At 48.6% G+C, this 20,785-nt stretch overlaps 1 protein-coding gene across 4 annotated transcripts; it reads left to right on the top strand.

Moving 5' to 3' along the window:
- Positions 1–5,453: 5,453 nt before the first annotated feature.
- Positions 5,454–13,230, top strand: DNAJB5 (DnaJ heat shock protein family (Hsp40) member B5). Of its 4 annotated transcripts, none has more exons than XM_054582889.1 (5): positions 5,454–5,560; positions 6,230–6,342; positions 8,888–9,132; positions 11,990–12,591; positions 12,724–13,227. In XM_054582889.1, exons 3-5 carry the CDS (start codon positions 8,922–8,924, stop codon positions 12,955–12,957), a joined length of 1,047 nt encoding a protein of 348 aa, XP_054438864.1. In that variant the 5' UTR covers positions 5,454–5,560; positions 6,230–6,342; positions 8,888–8,921; the 3' UTR covers positions 12,958–13,227. The 4 variants fall into 4 exon arrangements, with proteins under 4 accessions (XP_054438864.1, XP_054438863.1, XP_054438865.1 ...); XM_054582888.1 differs by lacking the exon at positions 6,230–6,342 and adding an exon at positions 6,402–6,543 and having other exon boundaries at positions 5,477–5,560; positions 12,724–13,229; XM_054582890.1 differs by lacking the exon at positions 6,230–6,342 and having other exon boundaries at positions 5,477–5,560.
- The last annotated feature ends 7,555 nt before the right edge of the window (positions 13,231–20,785 follow it).

The raw sequence follows: 20,785 nt of genomic DNA, 5'->3' as shown, positions 1-20,785 counted from the left end.
CAAAAACTGGAATTATCTTCTGGAGGGCGAGCCCTTTGTAGTACAAACTTGCTCCACTAGGTGAGTGTTCTAGAAACCCATCTGTATCAGTGCACCATCTGGAATTATTGTGAGAAACTGTTTTTGGCTTCAGTGAATTTTTTTTAAGATTCTTTCAGACACGTTTGCCCATTTCATGATGGGTGATTTAAGAGCACACCTGTCCACACTGTGCTGAGTGTTCAGCAGTTTTTGACCAAAACTCAGCATCGTCCCCATGCTCCACCCTCCCCATTCACCCAATCTTACCCCCAGTGACTTTTTTTGTTTCCCTGGATGAAAAAAGACCTCAAAGGGAAATGTTTTGTCAATGTGGAAGAGGTGAAACAAAACAGCAGAAGCACTAAAAGGCGTCAAAATCAACAAGTTCAAAAACTGTTCTGAGCAGTGGAAAAAAGTCTCAATAGGTGTGTACTGGATCAAATGGAGAGCACTTTGAAGGTGACTGAAGTTTAAATATGTAAGAATAAACAATTTTTAATAAATAAATTCTGGGGTTTTTGGGTCCCCCCTTGTATGTGCTGCCAAAGTGAGCACTTCAGTCTCTCCTTGTCCCACCTTTAAGAAAGCATTAAGTACAGAGATTTCCAAGCCCAGGGACCACCCAGAAACTCAGAAGGTATTGCTGAAATGCTATTTATTTATTTCAAGTATTTTTGTTTTAAAAGTAAATATAACACTCCTTTCAAAATCATAACAGGTACAAATGGACAAGATGTGATTTAGCAGCTCAGAAAAAAAGAAGTTGCAGTCTTCACTTGGTATAGGTGAACAGTAGGAGGTGGCTACCAAAAAATTGATGTAATATGAGGCTACATGGAACCAAGTTCAGAGTCAGAGGAGAGAGCAGACTGGCTCATTTGTACACTGCATTGGCACACCAGGAAAAAGCTAAGCCAGGTAACCCAAAAGCTAACTAAGGCTCCACGAACTCAAACCCAGACATGGAAACATGGTCTTAGTGCCTGGAACAGAACAAAGCAGAAGAGGAACCCATGAAAGCCTGAGGGGTGTTCTCTGTGGAGGAGCAAGCAGACTTGAGAGATGCAGAGATTGACACCTGGCAGATGGGACCCATGTCAATGTGACCTCCATCACAGAGTTAGGACCAAAGGTGGGGTAGAGACAGATTTCTGCTCAATAGAACCAAGATAGCTGGATACCAGGGAAGGTAGTGAAGATGTATAAGCATATGACAGATGTGTTGAGTTGCGGGAGGGGGATACCTTGAGACCTCTGATGCCAGTAAATGGTTAAGGACCTTCTGGTGAGTGCCCAGCCCTGAGCCCAGCTGAGCTGTAGGGAGATCCATTACTGTATGAATCCATATGACCCCTCAAAGCATCAGCATCACTGGGTTAGGAGCTTTAATTTATTTAGTTCAACCATTAGACCATCTGTTGTGCCTGCAGCTCTGGGTCTTGACCTGAAAGAAAAGATCCAAGGTCTCAATACCCTGATATCTCCTTCCCAGGTTTGCTCTGGGAAGGTTGCCTCTAGAACCTGATGTTGCACGCCCTCTGCTGGTCATTCCTAGCACTGTCCTCTCATCCCAAGGCAAAAAATGACCTTTGAACCAATCCTTATAGCACTGGCCAGTGCAGGTTCAGAACAGGCTGAGAGATACCAGGCAAGTACCAGGGAGTTAGATCACTGTTCAGTGTTCAATCAGAGTACAAGATCAGAACTGAATTTTCAGATGAATTCAAATATCTGTAATCAAAATGAGGGCTGATGCATGTCTAGGAGGAGGGCTTACACTGAGGCTGGGTTTGGGGAGCTGTCTGGCTCAGGACTAAGACTAATAAGGTCAGTGTCTCAGGATGAGGCCAAAGTTGGGACTCAGAGTGGGACTAAAGTCTGGGCTCACGAGTCAGCATGAAGTATGTATCCAGGTGAGATGTTAAGACACTGACCTCAGGAAGAAGTCAGTCTGCATCCTGGGTAATGGGTAGCATTCCTATGCCAGGTGGAAGCATTAGGTAATAAGCACCAGCCACGGGGGAACTCATGCAGAGATGTTGCCAGGGGAGAAGTATCAGGTATGGGGAACAAAATGAAGCAGTCACTAATTTATAAGGGCCTCCTAATCTTAAAGATGGTAATGGGCAGGCTAGAGCCCCCCTTTCTTCTCCGAAGGTAGATCTCAGTATTCCAGTTCCAGCTTCCCATTAAAGCCCGCCCCCACCAACTCTAGTACTGCCACATACAAATTAAACGTACAACTTGGGGACAGGAGAGGTCAAAGGGCTAGTCCTGTCACTGCAGAGACCTGGCAGCTGTGGGAGTAGTCTTCCTTTCCCGCAGGATTCTCTGTTTCTACTGGCAACAGTGCCTGGCAGCCTCCCACATCCAGATCTTAGCAACCGTGGGAGCGCCTGGCAACTGCTGCCATGGTGACAAGACAGGGAGCTGAGAATGAGCTGGAGGGGGGAACACTTCCTCTGGAGCCTTCAGAATATGTGCAAGATAGGGGGCTCCCCCTCCCATACACAGTCTGGGAGGGAACATGTGCTCCTGTCTAAACACCTCCTCACTGGCACCCACCCCCACCCATGCCCCCAGGGTTCCGGTTCCTTCAGGGTGAAGAAAAGGAGAGACACATAGGATTATGATGTCTCGATGGGGAGGGAGGCTAAGTGAAGTGTTTGCAACTGACATGATCACACATGCATGCATACACCAGCAGACACGATGTCAGTGTGTCAACAGCCATGAAGCTACACGTCATCTACCGTCATGTAGACACAGGCCTACACAGTCATTTAATCACATGTACACACTAACACAAAATCACACACCTACAGCAAATAACACAGAATCAGGCACACTACCACACAGAAATAATTACATAGACACACTCTTACAAATTACATTACAGACATAACAGCACAAATAACTCCCAGTCAGAATCAAACATTTACAGATGCACCCGGATTATTTGTGAACATTCAGAGTAACAGTTAACTTTGTAAGCATTAACTATATGCCAAGCTCAGAACTAGCTGCATTACAAGTTACCTTAATTAACCCTCACAATAACCCTATGATCTACTGCTATTGTATATCCCCATTTTACAAAGAAGAAACTGAGGCGCAGATGGGGCCTCATAAGGTCAACAGTCTGCCTCCAAGGCCAGCATTCTTCTACCCTAGGCATCACCCTGATTCCTCACACACACACACACACACACCTCACACCCAGGGCAATGGGACAGAGGGCAGCAATAGCGAGCCCGGCAGACGGTGGAGTCATGCCACCAATAGTTGAAGGCACAGCCCTGCACCCTCAAAGGTCTACTAAGCCTACACATTAGCATTTGCAGGGACCAGGTTGAGGGCCGGTGACTAAATTTTCTGCCTCCATGTTGGCACAGGCAAGGCTGGAGGAGGCAAAATACACAACTGAAATAGGAGGAAGCAGAGCCACCCACAAACCAGGCCTCCATGAGTCTGGAGGTAGAGGAGTGAAAGCCCCCAGATCTAAGGAGCCAGCACCAGTCCCAGGCCCCCTTATCCATGTCACATTATTCCATTCCCTCATGACCCCACCTCCCCTCCCTTCCTCATTCTTCCTCATCCGGTATCTCTTTCCCATCCTCTTGCTGTTCACCCTGTCTCCCATCACTTCTATTCCTTGTTCCCCATTCCCCCTTCTCATCACCACCCCTCTTTAACTATTACCCAATCTCTCCTCCCCTCCTTTCCTCATCCCCCAAACCCAACCTCCTCTCCCTCCTCCTCTTATCCCTCTTCCTTTCCTTTCTTCACACCTCACATCCCTTTACACCTGGGATCCCCACAGTGAGTACTAGAAAGAAGACAGGTAGTGGAGACTATGCAGACGTGACCTCAGGACCCCTAGGCCTCTCTCATGCTCTTCTCTGCTTTACTCTGCTCTGTAGCCTAGATACTGATTTTCTCCAAGCCTCAGTTTCCAGCTCTATACAGTTTGCATGACCTCACGGGTGTCCCAAATCTATCTCTGAAAAAACGGCCAAGAAAGAGAAGTGAGAGCTTCTGCTCTGGTCCTTTGTCCTCACACCCTCCAAGAATTCCGTCCCCCTCTTCACCGGGAGGTTACCCCCTCCCCACCCCCAACTCCCTCTAGCACAGATGGGCCTGGGAGACAGTGACGTGGGCGCCAGGCACCAGGCACCGTGTCTGCTCAAGCGTCGGCTTCCGCTGGTGACCGCCTCCGCAGCCCTGCCTGCTCTGAACAGCGGGGACACTGGGTTGAGATTTAATGGGGTATGGGGGTGGGGGTGAGACTGAGATGGGAGATTCTGAGGGTGTTAAGAAAGATCATGTGGAGCTGAGATGAAGGGTTAAAAAGCAGAGCTAGGATAGGAGAGAGCATGGGAGCAGAAAGAATTAAAAATAGGATAAACCAGAAAGTCTTGGGGAAAAGACTGTAAATTATATGGGGCCAAGAAGAGGGAGAAGCAAGGGGGAGGCAGAGGTGGGGGTGGGGTTGGAGGGCGCTAAAATATAAGAACTCAAAAGGGAAGTATGATGGAAGATTATAGAGAGAACTTTACTGGGGATTGTGGGCCTTGCTGAGAAGGAGCTGCTAATGAGGGAGCTGGGATGTGGGGATTACACAGGATGAAAAGGGGACTCAAAGAAAGAATCACAGAGGTGTTAAACCTGGGGAGAACTACCAGGTTACAAAGGAGAGAGCAGAAGGGCACTAAACTCGGCAGCCTACCGGGGCCCGTTTAGAAATTCAGTTCGGTCACGTCAGGTCACCTCCGGGTCAACGTAAGGTAAAGCTAAATCAGGTCAGGTCGAAGTCAGTTCACAATCCGATGAAAGACAGGTTAAGAAGGGGTAACCTTTTGACCCTAGTCCAGAGACTACACCTCCCAAAGTACGCTACTCTCTCCCCTACCCTCCTAAATGAAGAGAGGAAAGAATGCCCAGAGTCACCGCCAACTGGTAGGCGCAGTTTTCCTGTAAGGCTCCCTTTGACATTGCACTGGTTCCAGAAGGTTCTCTCCCGGGATTCCAGCGGTGGCCAGTACGTCCCACCTTCCCAAACCGGAGATTGGACTAATGTAGTTGTGCACCCCACCTCCCGCCTCGGGTCTGAGCCCCACAGACCAACCAATAAAATCAAAGGGCGCGTGGAGTTGCCGCCCTCGGTCCCTTTCACCAATGACAGGACGAGATAGCGAAGAGGTGTGGTTGACTGATGTCAGAGTGCACCAATCAGACCCACACCAATCACTGCTAGGAATGTGTGCGCGTGTGGCCGGGTGACAGGGGTGGAGAATGGGCGGCTATCACCAAGCCACTCGTAGAGAGCTGTCCAATTACAACAGCGATTGAGCTGAGTGACGGGCAGACAGCGCAATGGGCAGCGCGGAGGCGGAGCCGTGGGGGCGGGTTCCCGGGCCCGCTTTCTGCGGCCGGCGGGCAGGCGACTCCTGTCCAGAGTGGAGGCGGCGGAGCCGGAGCTGGGGGAGGGGGCAGCGGCTGTCTGACGGACCGCGGAGGCACCCACAGCTCCTCACCGGTGAGGGAGCCGAGCTAGGACTCGGGGGGTTCTGGGAGCGCGGGGGTCGCGAAGCCAGGGGTCTTGGTATCAGGGAGTTGGGACACTGAGGGCCCATCGGCTCTTCTGCCATAGGGGTGGGGGGACTTGGACTCTGCAAGGTACCCGTTGTCCGCGACCCTCTTACAGGGGGCAGTCAGCGTCTGAGCCGAGGGAGGGTCGGGAGAGCAGGGTCGAGTTGGGTTCCGCTGGGCGGAGGCGGTTCTGAGCCGGCCCAGTCAGTCAGCACCGGTGACATCACCGACCACCCTCCCCCGCCTGGGCCCCCTTCTCTCTCCTCCCCTCCACTCCGCCGCGCCTTTTGTCCCAGCGGGGCTCGGCTCTGCCCCGCCCCTCCCCTCCCATCTATGAGGGAGGAGACTCCCCATCAGTGACTTCATTGAGTAGGTTCTTGGGGCTTAGGGTCGGGTCCTCCCCGGAGAGAGAGAGGTGAGAGGAGCTCAGTGCTTCTCAGGCCCTCACAATCACACCTGTCACCGGTACACACACTGCCACTCACAGCACACGCTCGCACTGCCAGCCTTACTGTCACACTGTCATACAACCATTCATAATCAGCCAGACATTGCTGCACCTGAGAGCAGGTGGCCTCTGGACCCTATCACTTCACTCTCCACACCTGGGGATCAGGTCCAGCTCCTGCTGCATCGGACAGGCCTTGCTGGGCAAGTGCCTCTGAGAAGCTGAGGAGGTGACTTCCAGAGCTGCAGCTTTCCAAGCAGGCTCCAGTGGAGCCATCAGAGGTGAGGGGCTGGGCTGGGCATGTTTAAGCGCACAGTGCTCTCCTGCCCATCCCCAGCAGCAACCCCACTACAGGCCCGAGGAGCTTTCCGGAGCTTCCCACACTTCTGGGGAGAAGACTTCTTAGCCAGCTTGATGTTTAAAATTCAGCTGGAGCCCTTAAAACTTCGAGCGTGGACGCTGAATGGGTTTGTAAAGTTTCGGTAAGTCCCTCGGGAGAATGGCACTCATACCATACCAAGTCAATTTCTCCTCATCACATCCCCCTCCATTGCCTACTTGCTTCCTCCATCTCATCGTTGTCTCATCCCCATTACATATAAGAGCCTCTTACCTCACCCCTACATTTGAATGAAGTGTACCCCTTATCATTCATCTCCTATACCAAACCCTTCCGGCATCCATCCATTCTCCACAAACATCTCCAGTATGTTAACTCTCTATGTCCCTTTTTCAACCATTGGCAACCCATTTTCTACCTCAGCCATTTCCATTTCTACCTCATCTCCGTCCGTCAGTACTTCATTTTGTGTTTCAACTACCTCCCCTCCCTATACCAGTCCCCTTGCCGTTTCTCCTCATTTTTCATTCCTGCCTCTGCATTAACATCCTCTCCATTCTTCTCCATCAAAGGCAGTGCCATGCCATGGGGCTCCTTTGTCATCCCAACACGTGGCTTGTGGGTAGGGGAGGGAGGGAGGAAAGAAGGAAGAAAAAGGCAATTCCTGAAAGAGATTGCTTTGTGTCTGTGGAGACAAGTGTATTACAGGTCTAGAACAGTTACCAGGTGGGTGCCAGGGAGGAAGCTGGCTGACTGAAGAGGTAATGCAGGGACAGCAAGAGGAGGGTGGGAGAATTGGCAAGTCTTTCATTTGCCCTCTGCCTAGAAGCTGCTATAGTTCTCTGGGGGCACCCTCTTTGGTGTGCTAGGATTCCTTCCCAGTCCTAGGGGAAAGAAGGTGTGGGCTGAGGCAGAGATGGCAGACCACCCCCAGCTCCCTCTCAGACGGCTTTTACTGCTGCTTCCGAAAATGGCTGCCTTCCCCCAGATGCTCTTTCTTCTCTGCCTCCTCCATCCCCAGCCTCCCCCACCAGGCATGACATGCTGGTAGGGGTAGAAGGGGAGGACCCGCCTTTTTGAAGCCTTCTCTTCGTCAGAATGAGGTGACTCCCAGAACCATGAGTCAACTCAGCCACCTGCTACAGGCCCTGTGGGGGCAGGAGGTAGGGCCATTGTCCCCAACTACCTGGAGCTTTGAGGCCTCCTCTTACTAATTACAGCCCTCACTCCTGCCAGGAAACCCTGTACCCCTCACTGAAGTAGTCAGAAAAGCAGGCCTTAGCTGTGGCTGCCAGCCCAGCACATTGCTAGAAAGACTCTCGTTCTCTGGACTTCGGCAGGGGTTGGTCAAACCTCAGAAGGTCTGGAGAATGGCTTCTGGCCATTCTCCTAAATAGCTCTAGATACAGAAAAGTCCCCTTACTTTCATATACACCACAGAGACATTGGTAGCGGGAGAATAGCATGGAAGAATTAGAGCCTTATTTTTCTCCCTCACATAACAAATGCCCCTGCATTCAGCTTAGAAGCAACTCAGAGGAGTGTGGGCCTGGCACTGGGCCAGATCCTAAACCACTGGGCAGATGAGAGGGAGGGACTGGTAGGGTAGGTATAAAGGAAATAGTGGTTAGTGCCCAATTGTCTCCTAACAACTAAGGTTTTAAAAGGCCCTGCCACCAGGATGTTTTTTTCCCACTAATATTGGTGCTTAGGTGGCACAGACATGTCTTCACACACAATTTTGTATGTATACACTGGGAAATGAGTAAAGGGAACTGTTACCCTGGTTGAGGAAAGGACATTGTCAGCCCCTACTAATGAGGGAATTAGAAATGGCAGTTCCCAAAGGCTGTGAGTCATCCTCTGACCCGAGTCACACATGAGACTTAGCATAGTCTGAGGATCAGGGGCAGGGAGGCCTGGGGTCTCCAATGGCAGAGAGGACTCCAGGCACCCACACCCTGACTCAGCCTGGCTGGCCAGGACAGCTGGCTGAAGACCCAGGCCAGTCCCCAGTCGTAGGCCACTGCCCCAGCTGCCCTTAGCCTGGGCACCATGCCTGAGGCATGGCGTAGGAGACCACGATACTCAGGTGACCTCACCCAGTACCTTGATCTTCGCCAGCTTCTGTGCGTGGGTCTGTCAGTCCATGGTGCCACCTCACTCAGCAGGGCCTTTTGGGGATCCTCAGTCTGGCCCAAGGACGTGGGCCTTAGCCTAGCTCCAAGAAGTGGGCCACAGCCCCCAGCTTCCTGCTGGGAGAACCCAGGAACGAGAAAAGAATCACAGAATCCTACAATGTCAGAGTTGGAAGAGATCATCTAGTCCAAAACTTTCATTTTATTGATGGGGAGACAGAGGCCCACAGAAAAGGCATGACCTGCTGAAAGTTACACAGCGACCTTTAGGGACTGCAGGATCATCGGCAGCAGGGCTGGGACAGAAGGGAGTAGAGGCATAAAGGATTGGCCCTGGATTTCTTTCAGAAACAAGGAGACCAGTGCTGGCCCTGTGGCTGTGATGGGAAAGGATTATTACAAGATTCTTGGGATCCCGTCGGGAGCCAATGAGGATGAAATCAAGAAAGCCTATCGGAAGATGGCCTTGAAGTACCACCCAGACAAGAACAAAGAACCCAACGCCGAGGAAAAGTTTAAGGAAATTGCAGAGGCCTATGATGTGCTGAGTGACCCTAAGAAACGAGGCCTGTATGACCAGTATGGGGAGGAAGGTAAGAGAGCAGTGCTCTAACCTGATATTGGCCGTTGTCCTTGTCTGGGGTCCTGGGTGACCCAGTTCTCCTAACAGGGAACTGGAGACTGAGGAAGGGGTGAAGGAGGTGATTGTTCCTAACACTGACACCCAGAGGAGAGAAGAGACCACCTACTACCCTGTCAGCTTACCATAGTTCTCGCCACCTCTCTCTGTCCCTCTCCCTGCTTAAGTTAGGGCCTTAGAGAGATTTGAAGCTAGAACGAGAGGCCTTCCCCCTCCCATTTTCCCCTCCCAGCCTTATTAGTCCTGCCTGAAGTCCTTGCTGCTTCATTGGCTGATGGGGAAGGTTAGGGAAAGGGAGTATGTGGTTCTCGGAGGACAGAGCATTTACATTCATCGGCATAAAAGTTTGACCCTTAAGTAGACTAGGAATTAACCACTGAAACACTGAGTTGAAGAGATGGATGTTCCCTTCTCTGCTCTCTCCCTGCCCACTTCTGGCCATCAGAATAGAGGGGAGCTTTGCTCCCTGAGGAAGTGGCAGGGATCCACGGGTGAAAGGGAAACTGCTGCTGGCATCTTGCCCTATCCCTGGGGTAGCTAGTGGCCACACACGGGGTGGCAGAAAAGGCCCAAATAAAGCCTCTGAGAGGGCGGCCCCTCCCAGCACATCCCACTGGCATGATGTAGCTGCTAATTCTGGGCCTGCCCCTCAGGGCTGCCTGCCACCCGCCAGCCACAGGCACCTGTCAGGCTATATTAAGAGACATAGTCACAGCTGAGGACTCTCCTTCCCGGGAGGAACTGTCCTTCCTCCCTAACGGCATCTACCTTTCTTTCACATTCTCCTTCTTACTTTCTCCACTGTAGCCTCAAATTAGATAGGCTAACCATAGGCACTGTACCCGATGCAGGGTAGACACTCAAAAGAATGTTCTTTTCCTCTCCCTCTCCTTGCTTTGTGTTCTGTGCCATTATCCTCTAAGCACTCCAGTCCTCCCAGCCCCCCTTCTTATTCTCCATGCCATTCGTTTCTCCCCTTTTTTCCTGCTCACCTACTAAACTTGCCAACTCCCAGATTTATCAGATATCTTCTGGAATCCCCAGTATTCCCTCAGCTAAGTTTTTTTTTCCCTCTGGGATGGAGGCACGGGAGAAGTAAAAGTAGGGAAAGGAGGAAGCCCTGCAGACACCATGCCACCATGTGACCTATCTAGGAATTGCACTCATTCTTCCACTTGGCCTCACCTTTGTTCAGGAAAAGGTGGGAGCTACCTGGAATCTTCACCCCTCCTGCATGACCAAGCCTAGTGAAGGGCAGAGCTCAGCCCCTAGGCCCAGACACTGGTTTCTAATGCAGATGCAGCACAACCTTAAGGAGACATCCAGAGCCTAGGGAGGGAAAAGCAGCCTTGGAAATGTGGGTTATATTTCTGTCCGCCCTGCCTCCTCCCCATCAAGCAGACAGAACAGTTGTGCACACAGACTCTGTGCTCAGCCCTGGCTGGGGACAAGTTGTTCCTAGCTTGAAAAGGGGGTGGTAGTGGTACAGCAGGAATCCCTACAGAGAAATTACCCCTTCCTTTTGTCACCAGTCCAACCTCCCGCTCTCACTGAGTTCTGCTAAGCTTCTTGAACTCACCTGATAATCAGACCTAAATAGAAGGAAAGAATGGACCCCAGGTCTTAAGGAAGGGGTAGAAACACAGCTGCCAGGAGTCTCTGAATAGTCTGCCACTTGGCCTCTCTAATGAAATCCAAATCTGCCCTTGTGGTCGCAGAAATAAGAAGCTAATATAGACTAAGTCTTCCACAGCCAATTGAAATTCTAGATAGAAGAAAGGACTCAAAGAGAAGAGTCCCTTCCCCTAGCTTGGGCCCCACTCTAAGTCTACATATGCTAGATTAATTCTCAGTGTTAACCTCCTGCCTTACTCCTTCCTATGCCCACAACTGTCCCCATTACCACCACCACCATCCCCCCGCCAATAAGGCTGCGTCCAAGAACCTGAACCCCTTAGACAGGATCTGACTTCAGAGAGAGCAGCTGGGGTCACTACCCACAATGTGCCAGCTCATTCATGCATTTTGGCTGCTCTGACATTAAGTATGAGATGTAGGGCTTGGTGTTATATAACTCCAGGAAGCTCCATTCCTGTTGTAATCTGTGTCTAGCCAATGTGTGAATAGTGCCCCCCTGGAGTTGTGCCACACTGTGAGCGCTGAGTGTGGGAACAAAGCATTTGAAAATTTTTTTTCTAGAGAAGTAGCTCCTCATCTACGAGCTAATGAGCTTTCCTGCTTTGGGGGGCCCTCCTTTCCCATTTGGTACAAAGTCAGGGAAAGAACAAACTATGCTAGAACCAGAGTGAGAGTAGGCCTCCTCCTGGATTATATTCTCACCTTTTTTGGGACAGGTCACTTACTACATTTTGCTGTGAGGTCAAATCTTGTCCAATTGCCTCTTGCCCTTTGTATCTTCAGAGATAAGCAAAAATTTCAGAGCTAGATATGACTTGTAATGTGACCCCAGGCCAGCTACTCAAGGCTTTGTGAAATATATTTGGGCCATCGGTACATGAGCGATATTACAGGACTGGAAGTCACACTCCCTAAGACTTCTAGTCTTAGCTTTTCCACCTGTTGGATAACTCAGCCTCTTTAAACCTCAAGATGTGCTTTATTAAACATATAATTAAGAATAAAAATTAATCTCGCCAGAGAATTTTCCTACTCTATTAAGCCAGCCCTCTCTTTAGGAGTTAAAGATTCCTTCTTTCTCTAAGCCCATTGGTTGGGATCTAGAGGGCAGGGAAGGGAGACTGGGTGGGGCCTGGAGGCAGCCACACTGTCCTAACTTCTCCTTCCTCCAGGCCTGAAGACCGGCGGTGGTTCATCAGGTGGTTCCAGTGGCTCCTTTCACTACACCTTCCATGGGGACCCCCATGCCACCTTCGCCTCCTTCTTTGGTGGCTCCAACCCCTTCGATATCTTCTTTGCCAGCAGTCGCTCCACTCGACCCTTCAGTGGTTTTGATCCAGATGACATGGATGTGGATGATGATGAGGACCCATTTGGCGCCTTCGGCCGCTTTGGCTTCAATGGGCTGAGTAGGGGTCCAAGACGAGCTCCAGAACCACTGTACCCTCGGCGCAAGGTGCAGGACCCACCTGTGGTACATGAGCTGCGGGTGTCCCTGGAGGAGATCTACCATGGCTCTACCAAGCGTATGAAGATCACAAGGCGGCGCCTCAACCCTGACGGGCGAACTGTGCGCACTGAGGACAAGATCCTGCACATTGTCATCAAGCGTGGCTGGAAGGAAGGCACCAAGATCACTTTCCCCAAAGAGGGTGATGCCACACCTGACAACATCCCTGCAGACATAGTCTTTGTGCTCAAAGACAAGCCCCATGCACACTTCCGCCGAGATGGTACCAATGTGCTTTACAGTGCCCTGATTAGCCTCAAGGAGGTGCGGCCTGGGTCAGGTTGCATGTGTGATGAGGGGGAAAGATAGGGACATTCTTTCCCCACTTTAATCTTTTTGTCTCTTCACAGTCATTCTACCCCACCTTTTTCTTACTTTCTGCCTCATTTTCCCCAGGCGCTGTGTGGCTGTACCGTGAACATTCCCACCATTGATGGCCGAGTGATCCCTTTGCCCTGCAATGATGTCATCAAGCCAGGCACCGTGAAGAGACTCCGTGGGGAGGGCCTTCCTTTCCCCAAGGTGCCCACCCAGCGGGGAGATCTCATTGTCGAGTTCAAAGTCCGCTTCCCAGACAGATTAACACCACAGACACGACAGATCCTTAAGCAGCACCTTCCCTGTTCCTAGACTCTGCCCCAGCCAGCCCAGAGTCTACCACAGCAATATCCCCATACTCACCCCACTCAATGTGCACCCAACTTGATGTTCACTGGACACTGGCAACTTTTTCTAAAATGCAAAAAAAACAAAAACAAACAAAAAAAACCCTATCCCACTGGTTTTCAGGAAAATGTTCCTGTCCCTGACCCCTTTCAGAGCTGGGCTGCCTTGGGGAAGAGGGAGGGAGGTGGGGAGGACCAGCCCAGGCCAGGGGTCAATTTTCATATCACTAGCTTTGAATGCATTTCCCACTCTAGTGGCTGGAGAGTGACCTGAGTGCTACTTGAAGGTATAGAGATTCCTTGTCCATGCCTGTACATAGCTTGCCCTCTTTCCCCTCTCAGCTTTGCTAATACCTCTTCTCTCCCTTCCCTTTGGCTTCCTCCTATGGGGGAGGAAAGGGATAGAAAGGACACTGCTTTCCCACCCCAACCCCACCCCCAGGTCCACAGTGTCCAAGATTATCGCACACATATTCGCACCCACAAAGAACTCACCTAGAGCTGTCTGTGCCTCTCCAGGGTTGAGATAAAAAGGGAAGGTCCATAACCCATGAACCAGGCCTTTGAGCACAAGACACTTTTCACTTGGGGCAGGGAGGTGAACAGGGCCCTCAGCAGCCTCCCTGACAGCTCCCCTGCCCAGACCCCCGCCCAGTCCTGGAAGTCCTGTCCTCCCTGTTGCTCTCAGGAGTGTGTAAGGATAGAGGGAGGGGAAAGAGGCCTGCTGTATTAAAAGATGGGGGGCAGGCTTTATCTCCCAGTCTTCATCAGGAAGGGAAAGGGCTTTGGGGTCAGGTGGCAGCTATTCCCCAAGAGATTCAGGGTCACAGGTTTCTCCCCACATCTCTGAACTCAGGGCCTAGCCACCCCCAAACTTCCAAATCCCATTTTTGTGGTATGTGAAGCTACTTATTTCTTACCCTCCATGGAGGCTGAGTGGGAAATTTCCAGCCCTTTGATGCCTGTGTAACTACACCCCATTCCCACAGTTGTTTAAAAAAAAAATCCAATAGTGCAGGAGCTAGGAGAAGACTGCTTCAACAAGGTCCTGGGGTGGGGTCTTTAGGTTTTCTCACTTTGACAAGCCCCTGAATGTTTTTATAGTAGTTTTTTTGTATTTTTTTGTAATGACAGTATTATGAAAAAATAAAATATTTTAAAAATATGGCATATGAGCAGGAGCGATGAAGCTGGGTTGGAAGCGGGCGTGCAGTGCCACTGTCGACCTTCCTCCGGGGCCTTGGTCACTTTTGAGAAGCCCAAGCAGGACCTCAATATAAGGTGAAGCTGATTCCTTCCTTCTAAGCCCAGACTCCTGGGACTTCCAAAACATATACTTCAAACAGCAAAGACAGAAGATACCACTCACCTATTAGAAGAAACAAAGCTATTTGGAAAGAATAAACATCCTTGGTTATGAGAAACAAAGACTATTGTCTTTAAAGGATGTGGTATCATGAAAACAAATGGATTTTCTCTACATGGATTAAAATTTTCCTTTGAGAGAAATTTCCCTCCTGGGGGAGGGGGGATGGAGGAGGACTTCTTGGATAACTATAAGAGTCAGCCCCAAAGATAGAGCCTGGGACAGTGAAGAGGACAGCTGGAGGTACCTGGGATCTATGGTCCAAACTAGTGGGGCCTGGCTGGGAACACAGGCTCCCTGGGAGGCATGAACAATTGTTGCTGATCTTTAAATCTCAATTTTCCAGGGATGTGTGTTCTGGTCTTTGAGCTGCCTGGCCTGCAAATCCAGCTCTGGTCCTTAGGGCCTGCATGCTGTGCTGACCAGATGTTGTGCTTGTCACTTTCCTTGGTTCTTGGTAGGGAGGAGCCCTGTTGTAGAAGGGATGTCCATCTGTGGGCTCTGCCTGGGCCTTGACTTCCTCCTGGTGCTGATTCTCCTCTGTGCCTGAGTCCTGATTCTTTTTTTATTCCTTCCCTCCTTCCCTCCCTCCCTCCTTTCATTTTTTGGTAAAGATTTTATTTATTTTTAGACAGGGGAAGGGAGGGAGAGAGGGAGAGGGAGAGACATTGATCCGGGGACACGGCCTGCTTCCTGGGCCTGCTTCCTGGGCACGTGCCCTGACTGGGAACTGGTCTGCAGGGATGTCACCCAACCCACTGAGCCGCACCAGTCAAGGCATGAGCCCTGATTCTTCTCTAGGATCCGGCCATGATGACCACGCCCTCCGGAGCTTCAGCGTCCCCAGTGCCATGAAGACAGCTCTGCTTTCACCTGGTCCTGGGCTCCACACAGAGGCTGACACTGGCTAAGTTTTTAACATGAAACTTCCAGCCCTTGCCTTTTTTCCTGGGACAATGCCAGCGAAAAAAGCTCTTCATCCTTTTATACAAAGCACTTTCGGAAGAGAAAGGGAAGAAAGGAGAGGGGAAGGGACACAGAGGCGGAAGGAAAAGAAGAGCAGCTAGCGAGCTGGGCGGCCTCGGCCTCGGCCTCGGGTGGACGCTCCGAGGCTCTGTGGTGGGTCCGAGGCGCAGCGGCCCCACCCACTGCCCCCGCCAACCGAGGTGGGCTGATGAGTTTGACTGCCCACCAGTGGTCTTACGGAAGCCAAGGAGTCTGACTTCTGAGTCCTGAGGTGACGCCTGGTGAGGAGGCCACTAGGAAGCCCGACTGGAGTCCTGAGGCCCCACCCCACCACAGGCCCCGCCCCACAATAGAAATCTCGCCCATTTCTCGTTAGTTCACGCGTAAGTTACTAAGCCTCTGACCAAATACTAAGCAACAGATGTAGTAAACTGGGTAGACAAGGTCCCAGCCCTCAGGTAATTAAGACACAGCTCAATCTAGTGCGGAAAGTGTTAGTGGGGGACAGGAGGATAAGGGACCCATCCTGGCTTGGGAGGGTCAAGGGAGGGTCAAGGGAGAGTCAAGGGAGGCCTCCCAGAGAGACACCTTTCACTGTAGCGGGAAGGAAGGAGGTCGTGTGCAATGGTTTTTGACAATGGCAAGTTCCCATCTGATGGCTTCCGATTCCTTTGAAAAGTGGAGGTCTGGTATATCAGCTAGGGGGCAGAGAAAAGAGAAGGTGAGGAAAGTGAAGACATTTGAATTGATTTTTTTTTAGTAGAAATGGAGAGTTTTAAAGGAATGCAGTAAGCTTCACAGGCAGAGAGCTTTGCCTGGTTTGATCACCAGTGTATCCCAAGTACTTAGAACAACAGTACCTAGCACATAATAGAATTCATAAATAAACGCTTTTCAAGTGATGGTGGAGCTGACCATTAGTTGTAGACCATGAGTTTATGGTGACACCAGCTTACTCATATGTGTGATTTTATCCAATAGGGCTGAGCCACAGCCTACAGGGCAGGCCTGACAGAGGCAGGGAGTTGGGATTTTGCCAGATAGAAATGATGAAAGGAGAATGAATTGAGAAGCATTTGGGATGTTGACCATAAAGTCATGGAGAGGGAGGAAATGAAGGCAAGAGGTTGTTCACTGACAGGGAAGAGGAGGAAGGACCAATGGAATGGATGTCCTGACAAGGTTGAAGAATTGTCAACTTTAGGACAAATCTGAAGATTGAAGTCAGAGGGCAGGATGTCAGGCTGTGTTATTTCAGAAATCAAAGCAGCTCCTGAGGATGAGGCTTCAGCTTTGACCATAGCTGGACTGGAGCAGAGGGACTGGACTCTGAGATGAAAAGGCCTAGGAATTGAGAGCCTAGGTCATTTTAATGGTCTCCCGTAGATTCCCCCTTTTCAAGATTCCTGCCCTGGGCCCCGTCCAGACTCTTCCCCAACCTTCAGAGGGTCTACATTCATACTTCAGGTTAAGCCTTAAATCACAGAAGAGTAATGGCATAGCTCTGGGTCAGAAGACAGAAAGGGAAGCTAGAGAGAGCTGTAGTGAACATCTGTTTTATTTTGTTTTGATACCAACATGCATACACCTTTTTAGAAACAGTATGTCTATGTCCTCTGAAGAAACTACCACACTCCCACTTCTTCAGTCTCAGTCCATGTTCCCTTCACACCCTTATTCCAAGGGTGTATATGAGACTCAGACCTGTCAGGAAAAGCAGTCTATTCCCCTGTGGGCAGTACAATGAGTAGTTCAGGGATGGATACATGACCAATTGGAACCCATAACACAACGTTGTCAGAGTGACATCACATTTTTAGCATCACCTGCACCTGCTACCACACAAAACCTGAGAAAAGTCAGCAGAGAAGGCAAAGAGCCAAGAAGTAGAAACTGAATGCTGATGACATTGAATTGAGTCCATGAGTCAGTCCTACTACCTGAAGTCAGCCTTACCCCTGGACTGTTCAGTTGTCAGTCAATATATTCCCATTCTTTTTACACCTGTTGGATTTTATTTTCTGTCATTTCTATCTAAATGATTCCTCACAGTACAAGGGGGGTTCTCAATCTTTGGCTCTGCCTTCGGAAGGAATATATATTCTCTGAGCTCAGTTTCCCCTTATGTGAAAGGCGATAACAATACCTTTTCAAGGAGTTGTAAAGATTAAATGAAATAATAATTGTCAGAGTACAAATGTGTTCCATAACACTGAGAAGCAAGAAACATCACATTACTTTTCTAAATTAAATTAAATCTGGCTCAAAATTCCTATATACTAGGGTTTGAAGACATCCAATATTAATCATGATCAGGGGTCTTTTTCCCTCTAGTGTGGTATACACTGATGAAAAACCAAAAAAGAAAAAAAAGGAAAATAAAACCACTTAGGAAAGAACCTCAAGCTGAGTCTGCCATAGTTGCCCCTAGGATATGCATTGTCTAAACTCATTGGTCCATTTCAAAACAGGTGGCTGTACAACATCTCTGCCAAGTATGCACCCTAGCATCTTTTGCTGCAGTTTTCAAGACTACCTGCTAGATGTTTAGTGGCCTAACCATTAAATCAGCTCTCCCCATCAGAAGTCCTGATGCCTCCTAGTGAACTTTTGTACAGCCTCTGTCACTCATGGGACCCATTGGTAAATCTTTTTTCCCAAGTCCTTGGACCCACTGCTATATTTGGGTAACTCCTCTTCCCTCAACCTAGCACACCCACCAACTTCTTCTCAAGAACACCCAGCTAAATTAAGTTCCCCTCCCACACAAGAGCTTGGATAAAGTTGTAGATCGGGTGCCTTGCAACTTTGGTTTGGGACTAGAAAATACAAAATCCATTAAGAATTCCATGAGATAAGAAATCTACAGTTCCTGGGAGAGAAGAGGACAAAATTACCTTTTTATCCCACCTGCAAGAAATAGGAGACAGCAATTAATAACTTAGTAAATTATCCTGCAATAAGTACAGGTTAACTAGCACAGAATAAGTATTCAGTATTCCTTCTCTAAGGACCAAACTTATCTTCTTCATCCAGAGGTAGCAAACCCAAATACCAGTAATACAAATGAGTAAAACTGGACAAACATAAGAAACCAAATCAAAGACACAATGATAAACAGTAACTAACCCTTAGCCTTGACCATTAACAATGAAAATATGGTAAGAACCATGTGGAATTGGAGAGCACATGTTCACTTCAAAGGGAGCAACTGCTACTTAATTCTAAATCAGGGATGCCCAACCTGTAGCCCAGGATGGCTGTGAATGCATCCCAACACAAAATCATGAATTTACTCAAAAGATTATGATATTATTTTGTGATTATGTGTCACAATATATTTAATCTGTGGCCCGAGACAAGTCTTCCTCTTCCAGTGTGGTGCAGAGGCACCAAAAGGTTGGATACCCCCACAAATGGTCTTTACTTGGTGGGAATGAGAATCCAATGTTGCCAGATTTTGAAATGTTGATTATTATATACAATCTATTAAGCTTACAGTGTTGAATACTCAATAAAGTGTTTAATTAAAAAACAAAACTGCTGGCCACATTGTCTGGGCCAAATTTTACATATCAGTTGGTCATCTTTAAGCCTTTTTATGGTTTCAGCTGCTAAATATATGCTGCTAGCTGGCAAATTTCCATCTTCCTCATAGACCGCTCTCCCAAGCTTCAGATCTATGTGTCTAATTGTCTCCTGCCTAGCTCTTCCTCGTCACAGGGACCTCAAATTCAAATGTCTAAGATGGAACCCATCAATTCGACACACACCCTAGGATGGTATCCAGGTCTGTGTTCCCACTCTCAGTAAAATGGCACTAACATACACACCCAGTTTCCTCTTAGAAACCCTGGAGTCATTCTCAACTCCCCCTCCCTCCACCCCATCCCATTGGTTACAAAGTCCAATCAGTTATATCTGCGGAATTCTACTTAAACCCATTATTCTCCATTCCCAACATTACTGCCTTGATTTAGGCCTCTTCTTTTATTTTGCCTAAATTAAAGCAAGAGTTCCCTAACTAATCTCTTGCCTTCAATCTCTAATCTATTTACCCTCTCTAAAGCCAGAGTGTTCTTTCCAAGATACAAAGTTGATTTTGTCACTCCCCTGCTCAAAATTTTTCAGTGATCTACCATTACCTTCAGAATACATTTCAACTTCTTAGACTAGTATTCAGGGCCCTTTGTGATCTTGTCTTTCCAGGTCTACCTCCTATTGCTTCCTCAACCCCTACCGCATTGAAATACCTTAATTCTTTCTGATGGAGCATATTTTCTCTGCCCTAGCACCTGTATGCAGGTTATTCCTCCTGCTTGCACTGTCCTCTCACTCCCTACACTCTCATTTTCTTGGTTCCTCAAAGCATTAGCCTTTTCTTCTAACAAGCTATCCCCTTCCCCAGGCTGGTTAGATAGCCTTTTCTGCCTCCATTGTGCATATCTCTATTTTATTGTCTATTACTTGACTGCTTTCCCCACTGAAACAGGACTTACTTTAGAGACCCTGTCTTCTATCTACTCAAGACTGAGTGTAATACCTGATCAATAAATATATATATTGAATTAATTAATTAATCCAACTTAGGGTAGCAATGGAGAAAAATTTCTTGCCCAAGATGACATGGCCCATCAGTGACAAAACTAGAGAACCCAGGTCTCCTCAATTTTAACTCAGTGCTCTTTCTACCAGACTAAACTGTCCTTTGAGAGGGAGAGGGTTAGAAGAGAGGCATTAACTTGTACTGGGGAGGCAGAGATTGAAGGCTGGCCCTGAAAATAAGAGTTGACATGGAATAAGTGGTGGTTTTAGGGGAAAGAGGGGCAAATGAAGAAAAATGGTCAAGCACATTTGATCTATTTGTCATCCTTAATATGAATGCTTGCCAAAAATATCTCAGGCAACCTAGTCAAATAAGACAGTTTGTAACTGACATGAAATTAAAAAAAAAGGAAGGAGAATATTCTATCCATTAAAAATGGAAGGAGGCTTGTAATTGGGAGCCTTAAATAAAATTTTAATGTATCATGTACATAATATAGCATATACACTATGTGCAATTCTAAGCATATAAATATTCATTTAATTCTCAAAACAACCCTATGTGGTAATAAATAATATTATTCTCATTTTATAGGTGAAAAACTGAGGCACTGAAAGATTAAATTTGACTAAGATTTTACAGGTAGAAAGTGGCAGAGCTAGTGTCCAAATGGGACAGTTTCAATGCTAGAATCCATGTCCTTATCCACAATGCCTTAAGCATAATTCTGACCTTGGCAATCAAGGCAAAAGAGGATCACCCAGGTTTCACTGTAGGAAGTATGAATTGTCTCATGGAAGGAATTTTTTTTACCCTAAATTCAGGGAGAAGGCTGTTAGGCACGTGAGGCATGGGGGTTCTTTATTCTGTGATGCAGTGATGACATCAGGATAAACTGCCACTCGGTGGAGGAAA

This window comes from Pteronotus mesoamericanus, unplaced genomic scaffold, assembly GCF_021234165.1.
Source record: "Pteronotus mesoamericanus isolate MK-2021 breed Mesoamerican mustached bat unplaced genomic scaffold, CSHL_Meso_final contig_73, whole genome shotgun sequence".
In the NCBI taxonomy this organism is placed as follows: domain Eukaryota; kingdom Metazoa; phylum Chordata; class Mammalia; order Chiroptera; family Mormoopidae; genus Pteronotus; species Pteronotus mesoamericanus.
This window is presented reverse-complemented; position numbering and strand designations above follow the sequence as displayed.

Coding starts and splice junctions, on each gene's coding strand:
- DNAJB5 (XM_054582887.1), top strand. CDS start 6,362: ATGTTTAAGCGCACAGTGCTCTCCTGCCCATCCCCAGCAGCAACCCCA. Junction 6,544..8,887: donor AATGGGTTTGTAAAGTTTCG/GTAAGTCCCTCG, acceptor GATTTCTTTCAG/AAACAAGGAGACCAGTGCTG. Junction 12,592..12,723: donor CCCTGATTAGCCTCAAGGAG/GTGCGGCCTGGG, acceptor CATTTTCCCCAG/GCGCTGTGTGGCTGTACCGT.